Raw genomic sequence first — 27,401 nt, 5'->3', positions numbered from 1 at the left:
TACTTGTGATCTCTGTCAAATAAATAAATAAAACCTTTAAAACAAACAAACACATTATTTTTCATCATTTTAAAGCAGAGAGAACATAAGCAGACTTGCTGAGGGACTTTCAGATAGTTAATTGTTGGAATCAGGATTTGAATCCAAGTAAATTGGCTTAAAAAGCCCATATTCTTAACATCAGTGGCTCTCAGCCAAGGGCACTTTTGTCAGTATATGGAGATATTTTTTGGTTATCACAGTAAGGGACAGGGTCGTGCTGCTGGTATTCTGGTAAGTAGAAGCTAGGGATGTTGTTAAATGTTCTACAACATATAGGAAACTTCCACCCCCAACATCTCGGTCCCAAAACAGTGCCAAGGTTGACAAACCTGCTCTCTACTAATCAAAAGCCTAGCTCACTGAGAACAAAAAAAATCCTGCAACTTTTCTCCCCTATACTATACCCACCCAACATTTCCTTAATTTTCTCCCACCTCTTCTTTGTAGAAGGAACAGGGAGGTTTAAGAATCAACAATGCAACTTTCTGCTAATTATGCCCTCTCACCCACTCCAGAAGTCTGCAAATAATTCAGACCACTAACAATGCCTTTATTACTGGAATTTCCAAAGATTAATGTTCTACTACTCTCGGTTCCTTTCTATTCTCTTTATATACCTCCCGTCACCTGACTCACTGTAATTATCAATACATACTTTTTGAAATGAAATGATGGCTGTTTCCTATTTCAATGAGAACATGGGAGCAATGAGAAGAGAATTCCCAAATACCCACTACATCTATATATCAGCTTGCCTATATATTCTACCCTCTCTTGCTACTGTGAACTATTCATGTTGTTATCTAAAGCTAATCTTTCAAGTTATCCACTGGATCACATTATTCTGTTGTATCAAATATTCTGTCTCTACTGGATCATTCTCCAGTGAGCATAAGCAGATACTGTAAAAAAACCTTTTGATTCTGTATTCCATTTCATCTAGCACAATCCCACTTATGTGTTTCCCTAGATAACAAAACCTTTATGAGTCGTCCACGCATGCTATCTTTAATTTCTTGACTTCCAATGTCATTTAATTCTACTTGATTTAACTTTTTCCACCCTCCTTCCAAATGTTCAGAAAATGCTTTTGTTAAGGTCACCAATGACTTCCAAATTCCTAAAACCAACTGATCAATTGTGAATCCTCATCTAACTTGATCTGTCATTCTTTCTTGCTAATATAATTATCAAAGTGATCAAATGAAATGAGGTACTTAAGAGTATTTTGGAAACTAGCATGTATTTTGATAAAGAAACAAAGGTCTAAGCCTTGTGACTGGTCATACAGCTAGAGTAGCCAATAAAGAAATCCAAGCTAGTTTTTTCCAATCTTGTGATCTTTCCATGAAGACAGAAATACCTTCCTTTATAACTAATAGATTGTTACAGAATGATCAATTCAAAGGAAAAGTCGGCTCTTCTGGATCTATAGCTCACAAATGAGCTCCAGCAGAGGTACAGATTTCCAATTTTTTTTCTTGCCAATAGCAGTATCCTCTGCTGAAAGCTCATCTGGCAAATAATGTAAACAAGTACCATAATTTTTTTTTTTTAAACTGTCCAAAGTATGTGTTAGTTGTTTATCAAGACAAACAATTCCATAACCCAATATCTGTGCTTCATAGTTCAGGAACACAGGTCAGTGACAAACTTCAACTGAACTCAACCCAAAGCAATTCTGTGCATGGCAAAATCCCTTTGCATTCTGAAAGATACCAGTCTTCTTCATCTCAAAATCTTTCATGGAACCATAATTTCTGTAGAAATCTGCATATGCTTTCTTTCTTGGTTTGGCCACAGCAAACTTAGAGAAAGCTGCAACCCCCAGGGATACACAACAAAGGCTCCAACAACATAAAATCACAGATGCTTGGCCAGAAGGCCTCGCATCAGAGGTTTCATCAAAGCACTGGAAGTCATGGTAGTTATGCTCCTCAACACCAACCTCAAACCTAACCAAGTACCATACTTTTTTAGTGTTCAACTTCAACAGGAGCCAAAGGAATCTGAAACTAGCAAACATCAGTTCCCTGACTAACCCAGGCAAAGAGACATTTCAGATGGTAATTCTTAGAAAAGTACTTCTATTTTCAGTTACTGGTTATTCTTCTTTCATTTTCCATAATAAGGTCCTCAAGTTTTAAAACTAAGACTCCTTTTTTCAGCCTTCTAATAAATGGCAGCATTAGCGAGCTTTATTGAGGGATCTATCCCTCTTATCACAATCCAAACACACAAAGCCAAATCTCTGGTTTCAATTCATATTCTATGTCCAGAAAGACATCCAAATAAACTAGAAAGACCTCATTATTGCCCCATATATACTTCAGTAAAGATTGATTATCAACAAATATTACTGTCAATATAGCAATAGTTTTGCTAATAAGCTGTTCCTAAGAAATTAATTCCTGCTTTATAAAATTAAGCAATTACCTCCTATATATATATTTTGATCAAACCCTATTAATAATTTCAAGCCAAAAACATTTTGAAGAAAAATATCTTGAGTCACTTCATTTAATGATCTTATTTTTTGCAATTATTCTTTCCTATATAAACATCGATTGTTTAAATGTGTATTTTCCAACATTACAAATTATTCAGCGTGTATGAGCAAGAAACAGTTATCAGCAGCAACTAGTTTTTTAGTCTTGCTCATTGTCATAACTAAATACTAGCATAAATTATATCCTTTAAAGAAAAATACCTTTGGGGCACCTGGGCGGCTCAGTCAGTTAAGTGTTCAACTCTTGGTTTTGGCTCAGGTCATGATCCCAAGGTCCTGGTATAGAACCCCACATTAGGCTCCCTGCTCAGCAGAAATTGGCTTCTCCCTCTGCCCCCACCCCCACACTTGTGCACGCACAGGCTCTCTCTCTCAAATAAATAAAATCTTTAAAATAAATAAGTAAATAAAAATAAAAAATTTTTAAAATACCTTTGGTTTCTTCTACAGCAAGTTTATCACAGATTTGCTTTTCATAGGTACAAAGATGTTCCAGGGCTTCTCTATAGAGACCTGCTTCCCGGAGAACTTGGTTCTGATATAAAAGGAGTTCACTATATTCATAATCCACTTTATCAGGGGATGTCTATATATGGATATAAGGAATACTAACAGTAAGAATTTTGTTTTCATATTAAAAAACCGTTTAAACACTCAAAATACATTTAAGAAATCAAAGGATAATAACTGACAAAATTTATTTTCTAAAAATTCTTAAACATTTGTCTAGAGAGCAACTAAGTAAAAAAATGACAGTATTAACTTATTAACTGAATAAAATTAGAATCCCTAAGTCCTTACATAAAATAAGTAAACAAGGGAGAGAGGAAAGCTCTTACTTAAGAGTAGAATGTCAAATAATAAATCTAGAAAAAGTAAGAGAGTTAAAGAATCACCACTTTTTAACTATCATAGAACAGTTGATTCAGGCAAGAATCACAATCGATGAATGTTAAAACTAGTTGTAAGTTTGATAAAGAACAGGCTACTCATAAAATCTCAAACTGTTTACTAATTACAGAGGGGAAAAAAATAACAATTTTTTAGTATAGAAACCTGGCAGGTACCACCCTAACCAAGTAATTAAACAGAACAAAAAAACCTGCACTTCTCAATGTGATGAACAGAGAAGGGGTAAATATAACTCCTGTAGTTTCCTCCCCCAAATTCTTAACTATCTCTAATAATAAAGAAACATCAAAGAAATCCAAATTGATGGACATTCCACAAGCACCTGCTGTACTCGTCAAAAATTTCAATGTCATGAAATACAGATAAAGTCTTCGAAATTTTCAGATTAAATCAGACTGCAAAGAAATGATAACTAAATGCAAAGTATGATTCCATTAATGGGGGGAATCTTAGAAAGGATATAAATAGAGCAATTAATATATTTTTAATATGAGCTGTGGATTAGGCTATCAATGTTAAATTTCCTAATTTTTGATAATCTATATTATACTATGTATAGAGTTAATAACGGTAAGAATTATTCGCAGAAAATATCACACTAACATAACAGATTTAGGAGTATAAGATCAGGGTGTCTGCATTACTCTCAAATGTTTCAGGAAAAAAATTTAAAAAGATACGTAAGTAATAAAAATTGTAAAGTAAATGTGCCAAGTATTATCATTAATGTGACTGAACTCATATATGGAGTTCTTTGTACTAGTCTTGCAACTTCTCTTGAAGTTTGAAACTATTTCAAAATAAAAAATTTGCAAGTCTATATGCACTTCTTTTTTATGATTATACTTAGAATTAGACCCAGTTTACTAGGTCTGTCTTCTGGTTGTTACCTGTTGTGTTTTCCTAAATTCTTCTAAAATCTTTGCTGCCATTTCATAATCTTCTAATAAATGGTAAGCAATAGCATAACCAATCCATGATGCTCTCTGTGCAGGGCGAAGCTGAAGTAACTGATACCTCGTTTCCTTTAAGGGGGGAAAAAAACCACTTTTTCTTAGGTTTACAGTGAAAGCAAATGCTCTTAACAAAGATCACATTAATTTATCCAACAATGCTGAGTAATTTGCAACACAACACTGGGAATAGTAACAGAAAATAGCTACAGACACCCATACTGTATTGCTTTATAGGAGCAAAACAAAATTTGTAAGAAGTACAATGAACTTCCAAGATAATCTTGTAACTGTTTTAGAACTTAAGACTAAATAGGCTTTATTAATTCCTGAACTACTTTTAAAAAGAGAGAGACAGCATGAAAAACAGTACATAAGAAAAACGTTTTTTAAAAGGGCCCAACTACTGAGTTAAGATCTATAGAAAACAACTGGCAGGTACTACATGGACTTTATAGATTTGAATTAATAGACTGATTTAAGGGTTAAAATATAGGCACAAAGACAGAATAGTCTCAGTGGAGGTAAAAAGAAGAAACAAATATGCTTTTCAGAAAAATGTGATTACTAAAGGTTGTATTTACATGTTAATAGCAGACAAAGGCATTGCCTATTTGAGGAACATCACTGTTAATTTTCACTGAATTAACTCCATTCTACACAATAATCCAATTCTGCCTCAGTAAAATAATTTATTTAAAAAATCTGGTTAGTCTAGTCATAACATACACACAATCACTACTAGAAGGAGATGAATGAGAGTCAATCCAATTCTGTTTAAAAACAGAAAATTTTGTTTTTAGTAAGTACAAAAGTTTTAAATATTTTAATACTACTTTCCCCTTAGAATTTAAAAAAAAAAAAAGGCTATTTTTACTTACCCTGTAACCCTCAAGATCTCTCATTTGAATCTGTAGTAAAGAAAGGTCCCTTAAGATTTGAAGATTGTCTTTATCCCATTTTAACGCATTCCTATAACATTTAATGGCTTCATCATATTTCTTGTCTGACCTCTGGAGAAGGCCATAAACATGCCAACCTAAAGGATTTAGTTAAGGACACAACCTACAAGTCAAGAAATAATATTCCAGTAATATTTCTCAAGAAACTCAGAAAACTACAGCTATTTATAAAATTATAAGCTTTTTAAAAAAAAAAAAGGAGAAAATATAAGCATAGAAGTTTAACACTTTAGAAAACAACACAGCTTTTTGAGCCAGAGAAAAAAGGACTCACCTGTCTTATTAGCTGTGACCTTGGTAAGTTACTTAGTCTTGCTTTGTTTCCTCAATTATAAAATGTAAACAGAAAGTTTACATAGCATAGTTTCATAATTAAATGGAAAAGACTGGTACAAAATAAGTGCTCAATAAATGTTATGAATTATCTATCTATTTATTGAGAGCAAGAGAGAGCAAGTGCACATGCGCACATAAGTTTTGGGGGTGGGGGGGAATGGGATGTGCATGGTGCGCAGAGGGATAGGGAGAATCCCAAGCTGGCTCTACACCACTGGTCTGAATCTCAGGACCCTGAGATCATGACCTGAGCCAAAATGAAGAGTCAGATGCACCAGGTGTGGTGCATAAACAATGAATTTTGGAACACTGAAAAATAAAATAAAATAAAATTTAATTAAAAAAAAAAAAGAAAAAAAGAGTCAGATGCATAACCAACTGAGCCACCCAGGTGCCCCTGGAATCATCCTTACTTTTAAAAGAAAAAAAGAGGGAATCGGTATATACATGACATATAATTACTCTACATCATGTACATTTTCTTTAGCTAACAATATCCTTAGAATAGAATGTTTAGTGCAGTTCAAAGTTCCTGAAAGTCAATATAGAGAAGATAAAAACCACATGTAAGATAAAAATTCATTTAGCAAATAATTAAAATATCTTAATAGGGGCGCCTGGGTGGCTCAGTGGGTTAAAGCCTCTGCCTTCGGCTCAGGTCATGATCCCAGGGTCTCAGGATGGAGCCCTGCATCGGGCTCTCTGCTCAGCAGGGAGCCTGCTTCCTCCTCTCTCCGCCTGCTTCTCTGCCTGCTTGTGATATCTGTCAAATAAATAAATAAAATCTTAAAAAAAAAAAAAAATCTTAATAATCAGGGTGTAGGTGACCGAAATGGATTGTTTCCTGCATTCAAAAAATTTGAAGGCTAGTAAGGGCACAGGTAAGTAAACTATAGTTGGCTGTAAAAAATGCTATAAAGGGTGAAAAATATGTAAATTAACTCCACTCCCCTAATAGGTCCTTTTCTCTTCAGATCTTGATTACTGCAGTCACCTATCCTCCTACCTTCAGTCTCTCTACTTTTATTCTCTCCAGAGTAACCTTTCTTTAAAAAAAACAACAACAACAACAACAACAAAAAGAAAACACACATAAAATCAAAAGAAAATAATTCACTTTCTAGAAACTTGTAGTGTTTCTCTCTTAGATTTAAACCTTTCAACCTACCAACATTTTTGCCAGGGATCCTCAACAGAGTCAGTTAAATACATAGTGCCCAGGATGGCAATTTAACTGAAAAACATATTTAATACCATAAATTTTATTTGAAAAATCTTTGCTTTCACACTATAAACGATAAAGTAAAGCTTAACACAATCTTCTCATTTGGCTAGTACATGTTTTTAAAAGCCTAAGGCACTACCCTCCATAATCTGGCCACCATCACCTTTATTTCAGGACTTTATCACCTCTCAAGCACTGCAACTATCTTTTAACTGCTTCTAAACTCCTATAAATTTATACTTAAGGAGTTTAACATTGCTAAAAATTTAAAGAAACATACGTCCAACAAGAGGAACACAAATACATACAGAACACTGTGTAATCATTAAAAAGGATGAAAAAGTATCTACAAAAGTCTTACTAATTAGTCCTTTGATAACCTTAGAGTTTCCACTTACTCCCAACTCATTTCTGATTTATTGGATTAGTTATAATTTTTGAACAAGCTGTAACGTTTTATGTAATACTCAAACATGTTCCTATATATGCTTCCAGTTAAGCACCTTCTTTCACCAGACTATAAATCCCTCAACAGCAAAATCCCTAACTTTTCTTCATCTGTAGTTTACCAGAGGTCTGGTAAACACCTGAAATTCAAAGTCTCAGCACTAAAAATTGTGCCAGCTCACAAAATAAGTAAAGAAATATTGTTTAAAATGGTTTATAAAAAAAAATAACCTAATTTTAATAAAAATAATTAAAAAAAAACAAAAATATTAATTTTATGCAGGAAAAAAAAAAGCAACCCACAATTTTTTCTCTATCTTCCTTCAGACATTTGTACTTGCTCCTAACTTCACACTTCTCTTAAAATTTACCTTGTATAATACCTTGGAATTATCAAAAACTATGTTAAACATCTACCTCATCATTAAATCCTCAAAACACCACAATGAGATACATAGGGTTATCCTCATTTCATACACTAGGAAATTAAGTCTTAAGATCACAAAAAGATGATGAGGTGAAATTCAAACCTAAGGGAAGCTTACTCCAAAGCCTGTGCTCTTCATCAGTATATTATCTGCCCCTTTATTATTCTTATTGTATATTTTTTTTCTAAATTTATAATGATGATGAAATCTCCAGGGTGTTACTCTGTTTGTAATTGTGGGAAGAGCTTTTGCAAATATGGTACCTCCATCTGTGGGAGATAGACTCTCAAAAACGGCCTGAAACAATCAATAATACTGAAACCTATATACAGCTATGTTTTCTCCTTTACACACACCTACGATAAAACTTAATTTACAAATTAGGCAAGGTAAGAGATTAATAATAACTAATAGCAAAATAGAACTATAACAATACACTGTAATAAAAGTTGTGTGAATGTGGCCTCTCTTTTAAATATTTTATTATACTGTACTCACCCTTTTCCTTGTGATGTGAGGTGATAAAATACCTACGTGGTGAGATGATAAAATGCCTACATGATGAGATGAAGTGAAGTGAATGACGCAGGCATTGTGATGTCAGGTGGTAATACCACTACTGACCTGACAGTGCATCAGAAGGATCATGTGCTTCCAAACGGCAGGTGAGCTCGGGTAACTCAAACTGCAGAAAGTGAAACTGCGGATAAGGTGGGACTATGGTATTTTACAAGGTAAGTCCACTGTATCCGAATAGAAGTAATGTGAGAACAGGGGAGGTACACAAAAATGTTCCACGGTGACAGCTGTTACTCAATTTAAAACTCTGCAATTATACAGTAAGAGGAATCTAAGACTTCTGACTCCCAAATTGCTGTCTTAGCTTAAGACATCCCAAACCAACCCTTAAACATCTCCAAAAGGATACACACATGACTCTTCAAGTCATTTCTCAAACCTCTACGAACCAATTCGTATGCTTCTTCCTTTTTCCCCAAACAGTTCAATGTTAATCCTTTCATAGCCAGGGTTTCTATTTTTAAAAAAAGAAAAAGAAAGAAAATGAAGAAAAAAGAAAGTAATTAAACATCAAAAATAATTAACAGAAAAGTAATCATAATCTGAAAAACAAATATTACATTATCCTAAGAATTTAAACTTTCAAGAGGGTAACTTGGAAAAATTTCAGACTTCTAAAGAATTAAAACATTTTAAAATTTGACAAACCAAGAAACACATTTCTATAGTCTAGGCATCCCCAGAAATCTTTTCTAAATAAAAAGATACAAAAATGCATGGATATCTGGTAATTCCTATTCTAACAAGATACAATGACTCTATTATTGTTCTTCAAGGGAATTCCATGGGTCACCTCATGTAATTAATCTCTACCTTAAAATATGGTAAACTTTACCTTAAAACAGACTTTATTTCTGTGAACCTAAATTACATTAAAATTAAATTCACAGTTCAATGGTTAAATAATTAACATAATTATCTAACAGTTCTGACTTTCATAAATTTTTAAATGATTCTTTGGGATTACGACACCAAACACACAACAAAGAAAATGTCAGGTACCTGTCATTCACAATCAAAAGATTAACAGAGTTGAGGGAAATACTAAGTTCTCAAAAAAGAAAAAGAAAAAAAGATTCCTAATTTTATAACATGCATGTTATTAAGCATATAGAAATTAAAAATACTCGATATGATTTACTTAAATTTTAGGGCTAAAATTTATAATTTATAGAAGAATTAATTAAGAATAAAAAGGATTAAAAGAAAGGTATTACCCTGAGGAAAAATCAACATTTATTAGAAAAATACAGTTAAGGAAATAGAAGAGAGGGGAAAGTCAAGTAAAAATCATTATAAATCATATAAAACTTTAAAGGAAAGGAAGCAAACAAAATATATTTGGCAAGTAGCCAAACTAGCAAGGTAGCGAACAGTATAAAATAGTCTTTGTTGTCAAATATATAAAATCTATTCATACAAGTTTTACCAAACATCTTAAAAGTGCCTTAATGAAACCCTGTATTGCTAGTGAGTCTAAGACAAACCATCATTTTACGTACTATTAAAATACTTTCAATTAAATTATGGCACTTCATATAACATACCATCACTCTAACAGAAAAAAATTTTTTTGAAGATTTTATTTATTTATTTGACAGAAAAAGAGAGAACACATGAATGGGGGAGAGGCAAGCAGAGAAGAGGGAGAAGCAGGCTCCCGGTGGAGCAGGGAACCCAACATGGGGCTCAATCCCAGACCCTGGGATCATGACCTGAGCCAAAGGTCAAGGCTTAACTGACTGAGCCACCCAGGTGCCCCAAATTAGATGGTTTTATTCCCCCTGCTTTCCATCTCCAATTTTATTATTACAGTAAAAACAGACAGGAGTAAAGAGAGCCGATAAGAACTACTGCTCTCTCCCTCTTCTTCAATACTAAAAGATTATCTAATTACTGAAGATCCATGTTTCCTAACTGTACAAATCAGACTTGCGAAAGCTTAGCTTTTCTATGTGTCTTCACAAGTTCAGCCACACATTCTTACCCTACCAACATCTCACTGTTCAATCTTCCCTTCACCTAGGCAAAAGGTGTATGTAAATTTTCAGAACATTACTATACACAAGTAAGTCTTAAACATGACTGTCTTGAAAACCCAAGATACAATGCTGAATAAAAAGATGCTAGCTCATAAGCTAAGGACAAAATGGACACTTTCTGAGTAAGCTTAATGTAAGACATCATGTTTTTCCAGCTCAACCTAAGTTCTAAACCAAAATTGTCTAATATCTTAAATGAGCCTATTTATTAAATTTAAACATATCTGTCCCTGTTAATTTCCTCTGCCTTTCCTACAGCACTAATCTTCAAAACGGGAATAAACCAGAAATCAAGTAGAATGTGTCACAGTTTTCTTGACATTAAATTCAAACTACAGTATTAACACATCTTCACAAAAGAGTTGGAGAAGGTCCATTCTGTCTGAAAAATAGTTAGGGCAGCTGAGATAGTTAGGGATTCACTTACCCAAGTAAGTGAAGCCAGACATGTTAGCAAAGCTTTATTTACTTACATTTAATAGTATATGGTATTTATACTTACCTCCATGCTCTGCAAATTTGGGATTAGAAAGGATTTGTTTACAGAATTTCAACCCATTTCGATACTGTTTATGTTCATAACATCTCTGTCAAAACAAAAAAGAAAAAATTGGGTTCAGCAAGAAATGCAAACAATTTTAAATTCGATCCTAAAATTTTGATTGCTAAATACAACAGAAAGATCAAATGTTATTTCCATATTCTCCTAAATCCCACTAAAATTCCAGTAAGAAAATAAAACTACAGAAGATTCAAATATAGAAAGTAAAAGCAAGACAAAGAGACAGAATACAGAGTATGTAAAATAAGACATCATTAGCTCACTCCAAAATGTCCAGCAAATGTTATAGAAAATGAAATCTGCAAGAAAATAAATGTATGGAAATTGTATTATAAAGTATTATTTTCTTCTTACTGGAGGAGAGAAATCTCTCAAACCACAGGAATGAACAAGCACATGCAAAATAATACAGAAGAAGAAAAAGATCTATACCATGGCAGATCATAATGAAATTTCAAAGCCTTGGAAATAAAGAAAAGGTCCTTAAAAACTTCCAGAGAGGGGAAAAAAGACACATAAAAAGGATCTGTAATTAGAATGTCACTGAACTTTTATTCCAAAGTCACAATACAATTCTGCTAAAAAATAGAAAACCTTCAAAATTCAGAGTGAAATCAAGTTTTGACCTAGAATTCTAAAGCCAGCCAAATTATCAAGCATGTGAAAATGACACAGGCTTCTCAAAAAGTTAAAATTTTATCTCTATACATTCTTTCTTATGAAGCTATTAAAAGAAAACAAACAAAAAAAGACAACATGGCACTTGGTAAATAAATTTAATGCAGAAAAAAGAATAGAGAACAACCACTACAAAATAAAAAAGGAAGCCAAAGGCCACCATGACACAGATTTCCAGTAAGGTCAAAATGGAACTCATAGACTTCATAATATGGAAATCATTATTCATAAGCAAATGACAGAAATTCAGACATATTTGGGGAAAATGAGCCATAGGTCTACAGAAAACCAAGGCAACTAAATGAGACAAGTATTAACTCTAGGAGAAATAAAGGCTTGTATAAGAAAGAAAAATATGGTCTTAGTGTAAAATGGAAGAGGGGGACATACTTTTTCATCATAAATGTTTTAGTGCTATTTGACTTTCAGGTATCAGTGTGTGGTTTCACTAATAATTACTATTTTTTAATGTTTGTGTTTTTTTTAAGTAGGCTCCATGCCCAACGTGGACCCCAGTGCAGAACCTATACTCACTGCACTTAAACCAAGACTTGAGCCAAAAACAAGAGTCAGATGCTTAACTGCGTGAGCCATCCAGGTGCCCCAATAATTATTTTTTAAACCATTCTACTTGTTACAGAGAAAAGCCTGCATCTTAAAGATATAATGATCTATGCCAGAACTCACCGTCATAAATTTAAGCAAATTTTACTCACAACTTTTAAAACAGGATCTTCAAAATCTGGGAGGGAGACTTAATGCAAATGATGACAAAAATCAAAGCAGAAAAAAATGTGTAGAAAGAAAAAAAAATGTGTAGAAAGAAATCAACTGCTTAAGCTCAATGCTAGGGCCAACTACAGAATAGTTCTATAACCAAGTATGTACTCACTATCTCTACTTCGCTATTTCTCACCTCAAACTTAATATATCCAAAACACAACTGAATTTTCCTCCCAGAATCTCTTCTGCACCAAGTCTTCATCATCTCAGTAGATGCTTTGCCCTTAACTTACCCAACCAGATATGAAGGGGGGAAAAAAACAACCCAAAACCCTATTTATCTTGGGTGCTTTCTTTCACTCATACTTCCATCCTCTAGTACCATTAGTCCTCTATAAGAGCTTCCTAATTCCCTACCCCCTCTCCCTACCATCAACTATACACTTGGCAGGAGTTATCTGAGGATGAGAGAAGGGAAAGCAGAAGCAGTAACTGAGGGCTATCATCAACCATAGGGAGTCAAAGAAACATAACTAATTAAATTTCGTGTTCCTACTTACTAAGTAGAAAGCCCAATTACAGTATAAGCATATTCTTTTTTTAGTAATTATTTATAACCAACTATAATTTATAATAATAATTAATGTAAACACTAGTTAAAAGGGACACTCTTGATGTGTCAATATTTTCCAGGAACTATATAAATACAAAGACCATTTAAATGCATTGTTCTTAAAATCTTCAATTACCTTTCTGAAAATTTATTTCTTTATATATATATATGTATGTATATATTTCTTTAATTTTTTTTAAAGAATTTATTTATTTATTTGACAGACAGAGATCACAAGTAGGCAGAGAGGCAGGCAGAGGGAGAGGAGGAAGTAGGTTCCCTGCTGAGCAGAGAGCCAGACGTGGGGCTAGATCCTAGAACCCTGGGATCATGACCTGAGCCAAAGGCAGAGGCTCCAAACCACTGAGCCACCCAGGCGCCCCTATATTTTTTCTTTTTAAAGATTTTTATTTATTCATTTGACAGAGAGAGATCACAAGTAGGCAGAGAGGCAGGCAGAGAGAGAGGAGGAAGCAGGCTCCCTGCTTGAGCAGAGAGCCTGATGCGGGGCTCGATCCCAAGACTCCAGATCATGACCTGAGCTAAAGGCAGAGGCTTAACCCACTGAGCCACCCAGACGCCCCTGGGCACCCCTATATTTTTAATTTTATCTAAGCAGGCTTCATGGCCAGTGTGGAGCCCAACATGGGACTTTAGATCAAGAGCTGATCAAGAGTGGGACACTTCGGCACCTGGGTGGCTCAGATGGTTAAGCATCTGCCTTCAGCTCCAGTCATGATCCTAGGGTTCTGGGATCAAGTCCTGAGTTGGGCTTCCTGCTCAGCAGGGAGTCTGCTTCTCACTCCCCTTCTGCTCCCCCTGCTTGTGCTCTCTCTGTCAAATAAATAAATAAAGAGTGACCAGAAAGCAGTAAGTTCAAGAATTTTCAGGATTCACATGGTACTGAGAATTCCAAATAGCCAGAATGGCGAGTTCAGTGAAGACCTGCAGAATTCAGTAAATACTGCAAAAATGTCTACTCAGCAGAAGACAAAAACTAACCCTAGAATAAGTGTGCTCTAGACCCACTCTATGCAGAGTCCTAAGCTGATATACAAGTATCCTCACTGTCTGCTATTAACAAAGTTCAACACTCTTTAAAGACAGTTAAGTCCCAGAAAACAATGCAGAATTCATAAATACCCAATATTCAACAAAATATTATTGGATAAGCTAATAAGCAAGAAAACATGATCCATAACCAGGAGAAATAAGAAAAATGATGAAATAATGAGGTAAAAATATCAAGACAAGTAGATGCTCAAGTAAGAACATAAACATGAGAAAAGGGAAACAGAACATATAAAAAACAACCAAACAGTGCTTCTAGAGGTGCAAAATATAATATTATACAATGAAAATGTCATCAGATTAGAGCTACTGACATTGTAAAAGAAAAAATGAGTGAAAAAGAAGACACAGCAATAGAAACTACCCAAGCAAATATAGAAAAAAAAAAAATAGAAAAAGTAGATGAGCTGAGTCCCCATGCATCTGTTGCTAAAAACTGTTGAGTACCAAGTCTTAAATATGTAGGGTAAAACTTCATGAAGCCAAACAACCCTTCTTTACAAAAGAAAAATCCTAAAAGCACCATAAATCTAAATGAAAAAGGTGTAACAATAAAGCTTCCATAAAAAAAAAAAAACTATTTTTTTTAAGATTTTATTTATTTGAGAGAGAGATCTCAAGTAGGCAGAGAAGCAGGCAGAGAAAGAGGGGGAAACAGGCTCCCTGCTGAGCAGACGCCAAATGTGGGGCTCAATCCCAGGACCCCGAGATCACAACCTGAGCTGAGAAACAGGCTCCCTGCTGAGCAGACGCCAAATGTGGGGCTCAATCCCAGGACCCCGAGATCACAACCTGAGCTGAAGGCAGAGGCTTAACACACTGAGCCACCCAGATGCCCCAAAACCATTTTAAAATATCTTCATTATAGGTTGGGTTGACAGGCTCCTTTATCCCTTAAACAGGTAAGTTTAAATGTTTAACATAGTATTAATAAAATGCAAGCCAGGGACACCTGGGTGGCTCAGTCAGTTAAGCATCTGACTTCAGCTTGAGTCATGATCCTAGGTCCTGGAATCAAGCCCCACACTGGGCTCCCTGCTCAATGGAGGAAGTTTGCCTCTCCCTCTCCATCTGTCTCACCACCTGCTCATGCTCTCCCTCTCTCACAATAGATAAAATCTTAAAAAAAAAAAAAAAAAAAAAGGCAAACCAGAGAAGACATAAGCAATGCCCAACAAAGATCCTGTATCTAGAATATATAAAGAACTCCTTTAAGTTAGTATCAAAAAGATAGCTCATTAAAAATTGGACAAGGGGGCGACTGGGTGACTCAGTGGGTTAAGCCTCTGCCTTCAGCTCAGGTCATGATCCCAGGGTCCTGGGATCAAGCCCCGCATCTGCATCTAGCTCCCTGCTCAGTGGGGAGCCTGCTCCCCCCGCCCCCCGCCCCGTCACCGCCTGCCTCTCTGCCTGCTTGTGATCTCTGTCAAATAAATAAATAAAATCTTTAAAAAATAATAATAAAAAAATAAAAAATAAAAAATTGGTCAAGGAAGAGGGCCCGCGTGGCTCAGTCAGTTAAGTGTCTGCCTTCTGCTCAGATAATGATCTCAGGGTCCTGGGATCAAGCCATGCACTGGGCTCTCCACTCAGCAGGGAGTCTGCTTCTCCCCCTCCCTCTGTGCACTCTCTCTCTCATTCTTGCAAATAAATAAATAAAATCTTTTTTAAAAAATTTAAAAAATCGGGGAAGGGTCTTGAAAAAATGCACCCAAAAGAGGTTATACTAACAGCCCATAAGCGCATCAGAGGTGCTTAATTACATCAAAATAAACAAAAACATGCATTCACCAAAAGGGAAAATGTGAACATTTATTAACAGCTGAGTTTACAAAAAAAATACGTTACAAAAAAAATACGTGAAAGCAGGGCACCTAGGTGGCTCAGTGGTTAAATGTCTGCCTTCGGCTTGGGTCATGATCCCAGGGTCCTGGGAACAAGCCCCGCATCAGGCTCCCTGCTCAGGGAGGAAGGCTGCTTCTCCCCCTCGCACTCCCCCTCGCACTCCCCCTGCTTCTGTTCCCTCTTTTCGCTGTCTCTCTCTCTGTCAAAAAAATAAATTAAATCTTAAAAAAAAAAAAAAATACATGAAAGCAACAAAAAATACCTAAATTAATAACCTGTATAATAGTAATAACTCAGCAAAAACTTACTGTATTTTTAAATTTACTTTGGATTAAGAATTGCTTTTATGTGGGGTGCCTGGGTGGTTCAGTGTGGTTAAAGCCTCTGCCTTTGGCTCAGGTCATGATCCCAGGGTCCTGGGATGGAGCTCCACATCCGGCTCTCTGCTCAGCGGGTACCCTGCCTGTTTCCCCCTCTCTCTCTGCCTCCCTATCTGCCTACTTGTGACCTCTGTTGTCAAATAAATAAATAAAATCTTAAAATAAAAAAAGTAATGGGCACTGTTTTTTTTTTTTAATTGCTTTTATGGGGTACCTGGGTGGCTAAGTAGAGGCTGAGCCTCTGCCTTCAGTTCAGGTCAGGATCTCAGGGTCCTGGGATGGAGTCCCGAATCAGGCTCTCTGCTTGGCGGGGAGCCTGCTTTCCCCCACCCTCTGCCTGCTTCTCTGCCTACTTGTGATCTCTGTCAAATAAATAAATAAAATCTTTAAAAAAAAAAAATTGTCTTTATGCCTAAGGCTTAAATTTACCAAAGCCAATACAATAAATATGGTACTAAAGGTCTTTTCTGGTAAACAAATCATATAAAGTGTGGCCACTATGTCATAATCCTAGAATTAAATTTGTAGGTAATTTTTACAGACTAGTAACATTATGAATAGAAAAATTTACTTCAAGGAATTAGTCAAACAGTGAAGAGGTACCTATGGAATCAAATAGCTCTGGCTTTAACAGTGACTTCAGATAATAAACTAGTTACATAGTCTTAAGTACTTTGCCGAGTATCAGAAAGAATCCTTAAATCCTGGAGAAAACTTGCCAGGAAAAAACATGTAAAATAGTACTAAAAGCTAATACTTGCTACACATTTACTGAATGCCATGTACTGTGCTAAATGCCTTACAGGGAAAACTCATTTACTCTCACAATGTTATGAAGTAAGTATTCTTGTTATCCTCATTTTAGATGAGACATCTGAGGTCCAGGGAGATTATATCATTTGGCCAAGGTCACACAGCTACAAAATGATTGAAAAAAAGATTTAAACCAGACAATCTGGATTCAGAGCCATTACGCCTAGCCATTATAACTGCCTTTCTACTACAGTTGAGTACTGTAGCACAGACCAAAAACAAACAAACAAACAAACAAACAAAAAACCCAAGAAAAAAGAGAAAAGGTTCTTAAAGAAAGCCTCTAACACAAGAAATAGAATGCCATGTAGAAAGCAGACAGGCAAGAAAGCAAGCAAGCTAGTTAGCTATATCGCATTACAGAGAGAACTGCTATTAACATTCTGATTTTTTAATAAGGTATTAGTTCAAAAACTATAGAACAGCCCACTGTCCCACAGTATAAATGTGAACCTGTATAAATATAATTGATAACAAGCATATAAAAAGTATAGACATTTATATTCTTTTAGATTTTTATTCATTTGACAGAGAAATCACAAGTGGCGGGGGAGCAGGCTCCCTGCTGGGCAGAGAGCAAATGTGGGGCTCAACCCCAGGACCCTGAGTTCATGACCTGAGCCAAAGGCAGAGGCCTAAACCACTGAGCCACCCAGGCACCCCTAGATATTTATATTCTTACTTGATATGCAAAATGTGACTTTGTTTTGTATAGCTGAACTTAAAATACTCGGAATTCCAGTTGCCTTTTTCTTGGTCTTACTGAAAATACCTTACATTGTTTACAGCACCACATTTTTCAAGGGGACTGCACACTAACTTCTCATTTACTCTTCATGATACTCCTGTAAACTAGGAATGAAAGGGTTAATCCTTATTGTATAAGTAAGATTTAGAAAACAAGCAATTTACCTAGATGGTGGCAAAATTTAGACTACATCCTAGGCCCTCTGAGGCCCAGATGAAAGCACTTTCCATCATATGTAGAAATTTTATTAAATTTTATTAACATAAAATATTATTAAAGGCTATATTTTTTTTGGAGGGGGGGACACTTGGGTACCTCAGATGGTTAAACGGCTGACTCTTGATTTTGACTCAGGTCATGATCTCAAGGTCCTGAGATCTAGCCCCACATTGGGCTCTACAATGGGTGTGAAGCCTGCTTAAGATTCTCTCTCTTCCTCTCTCCCCGACCCCTGATCCCTACTTGCATTACCTCTCTTTAAAAAAAAAAAAAAAAAAAAAAAGCCTATAGTTTTGAGGTGCCTGCTGGCTCTATCAGTAGAGCATGTGACTCACTCAATCTCAGGGTCATGAGTTCAAGTGCCACGTTGGGAATGGAGCCTACTTAAGAAATAAATAAAAATTTTAAAAGCTGGGGTGTCTGGATGGCTTAATCGTTAAGTGTCTGCCTTCGGCTCAGGTCATAACCCCAGGGTCCTGGGACAGAACCCCAAGTCAGGCTCCCAGCTCAGCAGAGGTGTCTGCTTCTCCCCTGCCTCTCCTGCTCCCTCTGCTTGTGCTCTCTCTGTCAAATAAATAAAATCTTAAATTTTTTAAAAGCCTATAATCTTTTAATAGACCTTCTAATCAAATCCAAACATTACCTCTTTTTTTTTTTTTAAAGATTTATTTTAGAGAGGCGCATGGAGGAAGAGAGAGAATCTCAAGCAGAATCTCCTTTGAGTGGAGAGCCCAACTCAGGACTCGATCTCAGGACCCTGAGATCTTAGCTGAAACCAACAGTCAGAGGTTTAACTGACTAAGCCACCCAAGAGCCCCTCACCGTGCTTCTTTTCTTTTCTTATTATTATAGCCAAATAAAAGGGCAACAGAAGTGCCAAAGTAAGGTGTGAAAAATGAACACACATAAATTAACTGGATAATTCCTCCGAATAATTCAGTTTACCGAATGAAAATTAAAAAACAAACTCCACTTTCTTTAAATGTGGTAATACTATACTAGCTAGCTTTTTATTTTATCACATTTCAAACCAATAATTAAGTTTCAATTCCTAATAATTATGTTCTCAATTAATGAAATCTGGCAGTCTTCCATTTTAAAATTATACTCAATGCCATTAAACCAATGATTGCTGTCAATGTGACCTGTAAAAATAATTCAAAATGGCATACTCCTCCAAAAAACTGCTAAGAATTCATCTCTCTATACTTAAGAATCAGTGTGTATTTAAGAGATATGGATCCCAGTCTCCTTTTCTCTTAAAAGCACTACTTCTACAACAGGTCACTTTTTACAAATGAAAGTAGTATTCCTAGTTTAATAGAAAAAACAATAGCAAATATAAAATATATAAAAAGTCCTTTATTGAACCATTCAAAAAGAGGAGATGTACAAAATGAAAAAAATCTGCTTATTTTTCAAAATTCTATGTAACACTATCACTAAATTAATTCTACAAAACTGTATAAAAGGCAGGTATCATGACAAGATTTTTTTTTTTGTTTTTTAATGATTTAATTTATTTATCTGTCAGAGAGCTAGAGAGAGTACAGGCACGTAGACAGGCAGGCAGAGGCAGAGGGAGAAGCAGGCTCCCTGCAGAGTAAGCCCAATGTGGGACTCGATCCCAGGATGCTGGGATCATGACCTGAGCCGAAGGCAGCCACTTAACCAACTGCCAACTGAGCCACCCAGGTGCGCCACATGACAAGATTCTTTTTTTTTTTTTTAAGATTTTATTTATTTATCAGAGAGAGAGAAGGGGAGAGAGCGAGCACAGGCAGACAGAATGGCAGGCAGAGGCAGAGGGAGAAGCAGGCTCCCTGCGGAGCAAGGACCCCGATGTGGGACTCAATCCCAGGACTCTGGGATCATGACCTGAGCCGAAGGCAGCTGCTTAACCAACTGGGCCACCCAGGCGTCCCACATGACAAGATTCTTAATGCCTTGACCAATCCCACAGGCTGAAAGTAAGTTTCTAAGGAACTTTTACTTAGGAAAAGAAAGACGCAAAATACCACATACAGTATACTTTGAAGAAAAGTTTCATATTCAATTCATTTAAAATAGATTTTAAAAAACAACATGGTAGACAGACATAGAAGTTCTCCACAGTGGAATCATCCAATTAAATAAAAGTACAAGTCTACAAGGGTGCCTAGGTGGGTCAGTCAGTTGAGCATCTGACTCCTAATCTCAGCTCAGGTCTTGATCTGAAGTGTTGTGAGTTCAAGCCCAGTGTGGAGACTGCTTTAAGAAAAAAAAAAAAATAGTGCTCGCTTCGGCAGCACATATACTAAAGAAAAAAAAAATAGAAGTAGTCTACAACCCTATCTCTAAAACTCTTGTATTTGGGAGTTCTTGAAATTCCAGAACTATAAGGATTTCCCTTGGTATGGAATGAATACCACAGTGCTCTATTTGTTCTCTTACCTATAACACAGGTATATGGTAATTCAAAATTAGACATAATAGTTTCAAAAACAGTAGAACATTGTAGACTATTACCTTCCATTAGGAATTAAATTTTAATACTAACACTATGCTCTAGAAAGGGTAAACCATGAGGCAACGGGGTGGCACAGTTGATTAAGCCTCTGACTCTTGGTTTTGACACAGATGGTGGTCCCACGGTCGTGGGATAGAGCCCCATGCTGGGCTCCACGCTGAGTGTGGAGTCAGCTTGATATTCTCTCTCCTCCTTCTGCCCCTCCAACTCGCTCGCTCTCTAAAAATAAGTAAATAGATCTTTAAAAAAAAAAAAAAGTTAAAGCAAAATAGGATATAATTAAAATAGAGTAAACGGTCACAGTGCCTGGGTGGCTCAGTTGTTAAGTGTTTGCCTTTAGCTCAGGTCATGATCCCAGAGTCCTGGGACTGAGCCCCACATCAGGCTCCCTCCTTGGCGGGACGTCTGCTTCTGCCTCTCCCACTCCCCTTGCTTGTGTTCCTTCTCTCACTGTCTCTCTCTGTCAAATAAGTAAATAAAATCTTAAAAAAAAAAAAAAAAGAATAAATGGTCCTAATAGATTAAAAGAAAAGAAAAAAAATGTGCTAAATGATGATACCATATACTCTGAGACTCCTGCTTCCAAATGCATAGGAAAAACTGGCACAAATACTACTTCTGGAAAAAAAAGAAAAAGATGAAACTTCTGCTAAGCATAAAACAAGTAAATATGAAATAATTGTTTTCAGATGTTGGATGAGAGCCAACACAAGGTTGTCATCTCAGAAGGGAATCAAGGTAAACCCCAAGAAAATCCTTTTCTCTGCCTAGAAGCATTTTATAGACTGTAGAATGGGGGAGGGGGGTGGATACGGTTGGGGTGGGGAGCAAACAAATGGCAATCTCACTGATCTCAGCAGATAATCTAAGTTAGAAAGAGCTCTAATAGTTAGTATTTATGGGGCAGAGTACCGGAAAGAACTACACAAAGATGAAGCTTTGGAAATCTGTGCAGGAAACTTTAGTCGAATATATTTTTTTAAGATTTTATTTATTTGAGAGCCAGCAAACAAAGGGGCAGAGGTAGAGGCTCTCAAGTGACTCTGCACTCAGTGCAGAGTCTACATGGGGCTCAATCTCACAACCGTGAGATCACGACCCAAGACAAAATCAAGAGCTGGATGTCTAACTGACTGAGCCACCCAGGTACCCCTGAATCTTTTGTCAAATATTAAGCTAAGTTGGTTGACTGAAAGATTCTACAGAAGCTAGGCAAAAACAACTATGAATTAGCATGAACAGAATAACTACTGGTGCTCATTCATACATGGATGGGAAGAGACATCTGAGTTCCTAACAACCAGTTAGAGACTTAAATACTCCAAGATTCAGAAGAGACCTAGAAAGCCAACACTTTAGGAGTAAGGCTAATCTAGATCTACTTTTATTAAAGCCTTAAAACAAGCCCTGGAGAGAAGCTGACATACAAGCAAATTAACAGTCTGTCAAAACAAAATTCTACTAAGACAGACAACAGTAGCCAGACGTTCAACGTCCTAGTGTGTATTAATACCTAATATTATGAAAAAAAAATTATTAGAAAGGTGAAAAAGCAAAAATTGTGACCTACAACCTATAGGGAAAAAAATCAAGAGAAATTCAAAAATAATGATGATGGAAATAGCAGAGACTTTAAACCAGTGAACTATTAGGTAATAATAAAGGACTGAAAGGAAAACATGGACCCAATCAGAAAACAGAAAAACTCAATAGAAAAATGCAAACTTTGTGGTGGGGGGAGGCACGTGGCTGGCCTCAGTCAATGGAATATGTGACTCAATCTTAGGGTCGGGAGTTCAAGCCCAACATTGGGGATAGTTAACTTTAAAAAAAAAAAAAAGAAGAAGAAGAAGAAAAGATGGGCTCCTGGCTGGCTCAGTCTGTGGAACATGTGACTCTTGATCTTGGGGTTGTGGGTTCAAGCTCCATGTTGGGTATAGAGATTACTTAAAAATAAAATTTTTAAAATTTATTTTTAAAAAACAAGAAAAATCGAAGCTTAAAAAAAAAAAGGACATTGTAGACTAGAAAATACCAAAAAGTGAATAATCATATAGGCTCAAAATATTAGACACTGCAGTTATTTTGAAGCCAGTACAGTGAACATAAAACCACTGAGAGAACTTAAAGTGGCTGCAATGAATGTGAAAACATGCAACAGAAATGATCCAAAATGGAAGCTGAAGGAGGAAAATGAAGGGGGCAGCAGGGAAAGAAAACAGACACACTCAACGACCTGTGGAATAACAGTCTACATAGACTACATACACAGTCTACATAGACTACAACAAGTAGTCAAAAGTATAACACATACATGTAAACAGGAACAGCAAAAGAAAATAAAGACTGAAGTGGGATAAATATAAAAAACTGCAAGTTTGGGGCACCTGGGTGGTTGAGTCAGTTAAGTGTCTGCCTTCAGCTCAGGTCATGATCCAGGGTCCAGGGACTGAGCCCCTCATGAGGCTTCCTGATCAGTGGAGAGCCTGGTTCTCCCTCTCCCCCTGCTTGTGTGCTCGTTCATGTTCACTCTCCCTCTCTCTCTGTGTCAAATAAATAAATATTTAAAAAAAAAAAAACCCTGCGAATGTAATAAAAACTCTAAATCGGCAGATTCGAGAATCTCAACAAACCCCGAGCAAGATAAACTGCAAAAAGATGGGAAGAGAACAGAGGCACATCAAAATCCAATTGCTGAAAAGTAACAGAAGAAAAGCCTGTATTATAAAAGGTCTCCAATTATCTCAGCTTCTACCTTAAGAAATTAAAAAAATAAGAGCAAATTAAACTTCAAGTAAGCAGAAAGGAAACAAAAAAGATTAAGAGCAAAATCAATGAAATAAAAGAAGGGAAACTGAGGAAACCACTGAAACCAAAAGCTAGTTCTTTGGGATCAATGAATTTGTTAAGCTCTAGCCAGACACAGGCATAATCACAAAAGTGCAGAGTACAGTGAATTAACTAGAACCCCAGTTTTCTAGCTAGAGGATGAAAAGAGAAGACTCAGGGAAACAAAGTACCAACAATTCACAGAAAAGGAGGAAATAGAGAAAGCAACCCTATACTCATTTATGAACTCCACGGTTCAACCCTAAACTGCACATACATGGATGGACCTGATCCTATTCATGACACCAAAGACTGAGAAATGAACCAAAAGATACACTGTCTAAGACTCAAATTAGTTACATGGTGGCACATACAGGATTTTAAAACTGACTACAAAGATTTTAAAAAGTGAACTGATATTACAACCATAGCCAAAAGAAAGAGTTGAAACTTGCAGCCTGAACCTAACCAGATTTGCTAAAACAAAAATAACATTCTCCACAGGATCTCAATAAGACCCAGATTCTGGTAAGCTGATATTCAAAATGTCCAGGATAAAATTCAAAATTATATGGCAAGCAAATACACAGGAAAAATCTCAACTTGCAAGAAAAAAGACTTATTGATGCAAGTATGGAGATGAGAGAGATTTAAGACTTGAAATTAGCTATTATAAAAATACCGGAGGAAGCAATTACTGAACACTTTCCAACACTCTTTTTGGGAAGATAAGAAAACTCATCATATGGGCTCAATACTGGAATGGAGATAACAGGAAAGAATCGGTGTACTGGTCAATCAATAAGAAAAATTTATCCAATCTGAAGAACAGAGAAAAAGACTTTTTAAAAAAATGAACAAAGCCTTAGGCACTTGTGCGAGAGGAATCCTGGAAGAGGGGACCCTCTGGGATCCCCTAGGTGGCCCAGCACATTTCATCAGCCACCAATGCCTGAGGTGAGGCACTATATGGTACCATGAGGTCATCACAAATCAAACCCATGATGTTAAGTAACAGAACTTTTGTCATAATACTAAAAATTATTCCACTATTCTTCCCTAGGAAAATGATCTCTAATTTGACTAACATGAAGGAGGTTGGAGCACATGGGTGGCTCAGCTGGTTAAGTGTCCGACTCTCTATTTAGGCAAGTGTCTGACTCTCTATTTAGGCTCAGGTCGTGATCTCAGGGTCATGAGATCAAACCCTGCATCGGGCTCCATGCTGGGTGAGGAGCCTGCCAGGAGTTCTCTTTCTCTCTCCCTCCCTCCGCACACTCCCCACTTGCATGCTCTCTCTCAAATATATATATAATAAAATGAAATGAGTATGAAGGCTGTTATGAAATCTCCAAACAGGTGGTTGTTTATATAAATGGAATAGCTGGCCGTGCCTGGGTATCTCAAGCAGTTGGGTGACTGGTGCTTGGTTTTGGATCAGATCGTGGTCTCATGGGTTGTGGGACTGAGCCCCCACATGGTGCATGGTGCTCCGTGGGAAGTCGGCTTGAAGATGCTCTCCCTCTGCCCCTCTCCCCACTTGCACAAGTACTCTCCAAAAATAAATCTTTAAGAAGTAAATAAGTTAAAAAGAATACAATAGTTGGACAAGGAGTGCCTGGGTGGCTCGGTCAGTTCAGCATTGCCTTCTGCTCATGCCTTCCAGTCATGATCTCAGGGTCCTAGCACTGAGCCCCATGTAGGGTTCTCTGCTTGGCAGGGAGTCTCCTTGTCTCTCTCCCTCTCCCTTTGTGTGAGCTCTCACTCTCTCTCACTGCCTCAATAAATAAATAAAATCTTGGGGAAAAATTTTAAAAAAATCAAAAACAAAAACAGAATAACTAGACAAGTTATGAAAAGCCCAGAGAAACTATATAAGGTTATCTATTGCAGAAATAAAGTTCATCGACCTTTTCTGAATCCTTGTTACAGAAAAAAACAGTTCCCTAGAAGTGGGAACTATGACAGGGCAAATAAAGAAACCAGGCAAAAACTGTACATACAATTTAGATTTGGCGTTAAGATTACATGATTTTCTTTAGTATTATATATATCCTTCCATTGCTTTCCTTCAGCTAATGCCAAGAAACATTTAATTCTTTAAAACTGAAAAGAATGTAGCTTCAAATCAAGCTAAATGATAAAAGCCAAACTTGACTTTAAAAGTCAACCATGTTGAAATGATGCCTGGGATTTCTTCAAAATAGTCTAAGGGGTAGAGGTCACAGATGAAAAAGAAGGAACCACAGTTGGTACAAAATTAGGAGATAGGCTCATTATATTATTTTCTTATGTTTGAAAATTTTCACAATTAAGTTAAAAAGAAAACAAGTCTTAGGTATGCCAAAATCAAATCAAGAAGCGTTTATTCAAGGGTGCCTAGGTGGCTCCGTAAGTTAAAGCCTCTGCTTTCGGCTCAGGTCATTGGGATCAAGCCCCACAACCCATCAGGCTCTCTGCTCAGCAGGGAGCCTGCTTCTCTTCTCTTCCTCTCTCTCTCTGCCGACTTGTGATCTCTGTCAAATAAGGAAATTTTTTTTAAAAAAAGAAGCATTTATTCACTGACCAGAAGCCTGACCAGCACTTAATGCCAGTGTACTGGAGCTAGTTTAGTGATTCTACTTCTGCAGAGCAGAAAGATATGGTGAAAGACCACATAAAGCCTTAGGAGTCAGAGATTAGAGCTGTAGCCATTTAACATTTCAGTTCATCAATAATTAAATAAAAATTAAGATTCTTAAGGGGCACCTAGATGGTTCAGTCACTTAAACATCTGACCTGTAATTTCAGCTTAAGTCATGATCTTAGTGTTGTGAGATGAAGCCCACGTGGAGCTCACTTTGGGTGTGGAGACTGCTTAAGATTCTCTCTCCCTCTGCCCCTCCCTCCTTTTCCCTTTAAAAAAAAAAAAAAATTAAAATTCTTCAGTAAAGCTCTCACACTACCCAAATCTCAGGTGAACAGTGGCTAACGTCCTGGAAATTCAGATGTAGAACGCTTCCATCACCATGAAAAATTCTATTAGACAGCAATGGTCTAGAGTTCAAATCCTAGCAGCCACTGAAAATACAGCTTGTATCACTGGCCTAACTATAGCCTCAACTATCTGATCAACCACACCATGCAGGGTTTAGGTAAGAACTGAATACAGGGACGCCTGGGTGGCTCAGTTGGTTAAGCAGCTGCCTTCGGCTCAGGTCATGATCCCAGCGTCCTGGGATCGAGTCCCGCATCGGGCTCCTTGCTCCACAGGGAGCCTGCTTCTCCCTCTGACTCTGCCTTCCACTCTGTCTGCCTGTGCTTGATCTCGCTCGCTTTCTCTCTGACAAATAAATAAATAAAATCTTTAAAAAAAAAAAAAAGAACTGAATACAAACTTTATAAAGAACCTGAATAAGCACTCAATCAAAGTGTTTAAATAGGGGCACGTTGCTGGCTCAATCAGGGAAGCATGTGACTCAAGCTCTGAGTTCCAGCCCCACGATGGGGGTAGAGTTTACCTTAAAAAACAAACGAACAAACATTTTAAGTTTAAATAAAGCACTAAGAGGCAGCAACCTCTTCGACCTCAGCCGCAGCAACATCTTCCTAGGAACAACGCCAAAGGCAAGGGAAGCAAGGGCAAAAATGAACTATTGGGATTTCATCAAGATCAAAGCTTTTGCACAGCAAAGGAAACAGTTAACAAAATCAAAAGACAACTGACAGAATGGGAGAAGATATTTGCAAACGACATATCAGATAAAGCACTAGTGTCCAGAATCTATAAAGAACTTAGCAAACTCAACACCCAAAGAACAAATAATCCAATCGAGAAATGGGCAGAGGACATGAACAGACATTTCTGCAAAGAAGACATCCAGATGGCCAACAGACACATGAAAAAGTGCTCCATATCACTCGGCATCAGGGAAATACAAATCAAAACCACAATGCGATATCACCTCACACCAGTCAGAATGGCTAAAATCAACAA

The 27,401-nt window shown here is 36.8% G+C and overlaps 1 protein-coding gene across 2 annotated transcripts in view; it reads right to left on the bottom strand.

Moving 5' to 3' along the window:
• NAA15 (N-alpha-acetyltransferase 15, NatA auxiliary subunit) overlaps positions 1-27,401 on the bottom strand; it is an 84,331-nt gene that overhangs the window by 37,917 nt on the left and 19,013 nt on the right. For both annotated transcript variants that reach the window (XM_059378501.1, XM_059378509.1), the window contains exons 2-6: positions 10,938-11,022; positions 8,743-8,847; positions 5,298-5,455; positions 4,354-4,488; positions 2,984-3,137 (exon numbers count right to left, since the gene is read on the bottom strand). In XM_059378501.1, coding sequence (XP_059234484.1) covers positions 2,984-3,137; positions 4,354-4,488; positions 5,298-5,455; positions 8,743-8,847; positions 10,938-11,022 — 637 coding nt within the window. The remainder of the gene's footprint in view (positions 1-2,983; positions 3,138-4,353; positions 4,489-5,297; positions 5,456-8,742; positions 8,848-10,937; positions 11,023-27,401) is intronic.

This window comes from Mustela nigripes, chromosome 1 (assembly GCF_022355385.1).
Source record: "Mustela nigripes isolate SB6536 chromosome 1, MUSNIG.SB6536, whole genome shotgun sequence".
Taxonomy (NCBI): Eukaryota; Metazoa; Chordata; class Mammalia; order Carnivora; family Mustelidae; genus Mustela; species Mustela nigripes.
This window is presented reverse-complemented; position numbering and strand designations above follow the sequence as displayed.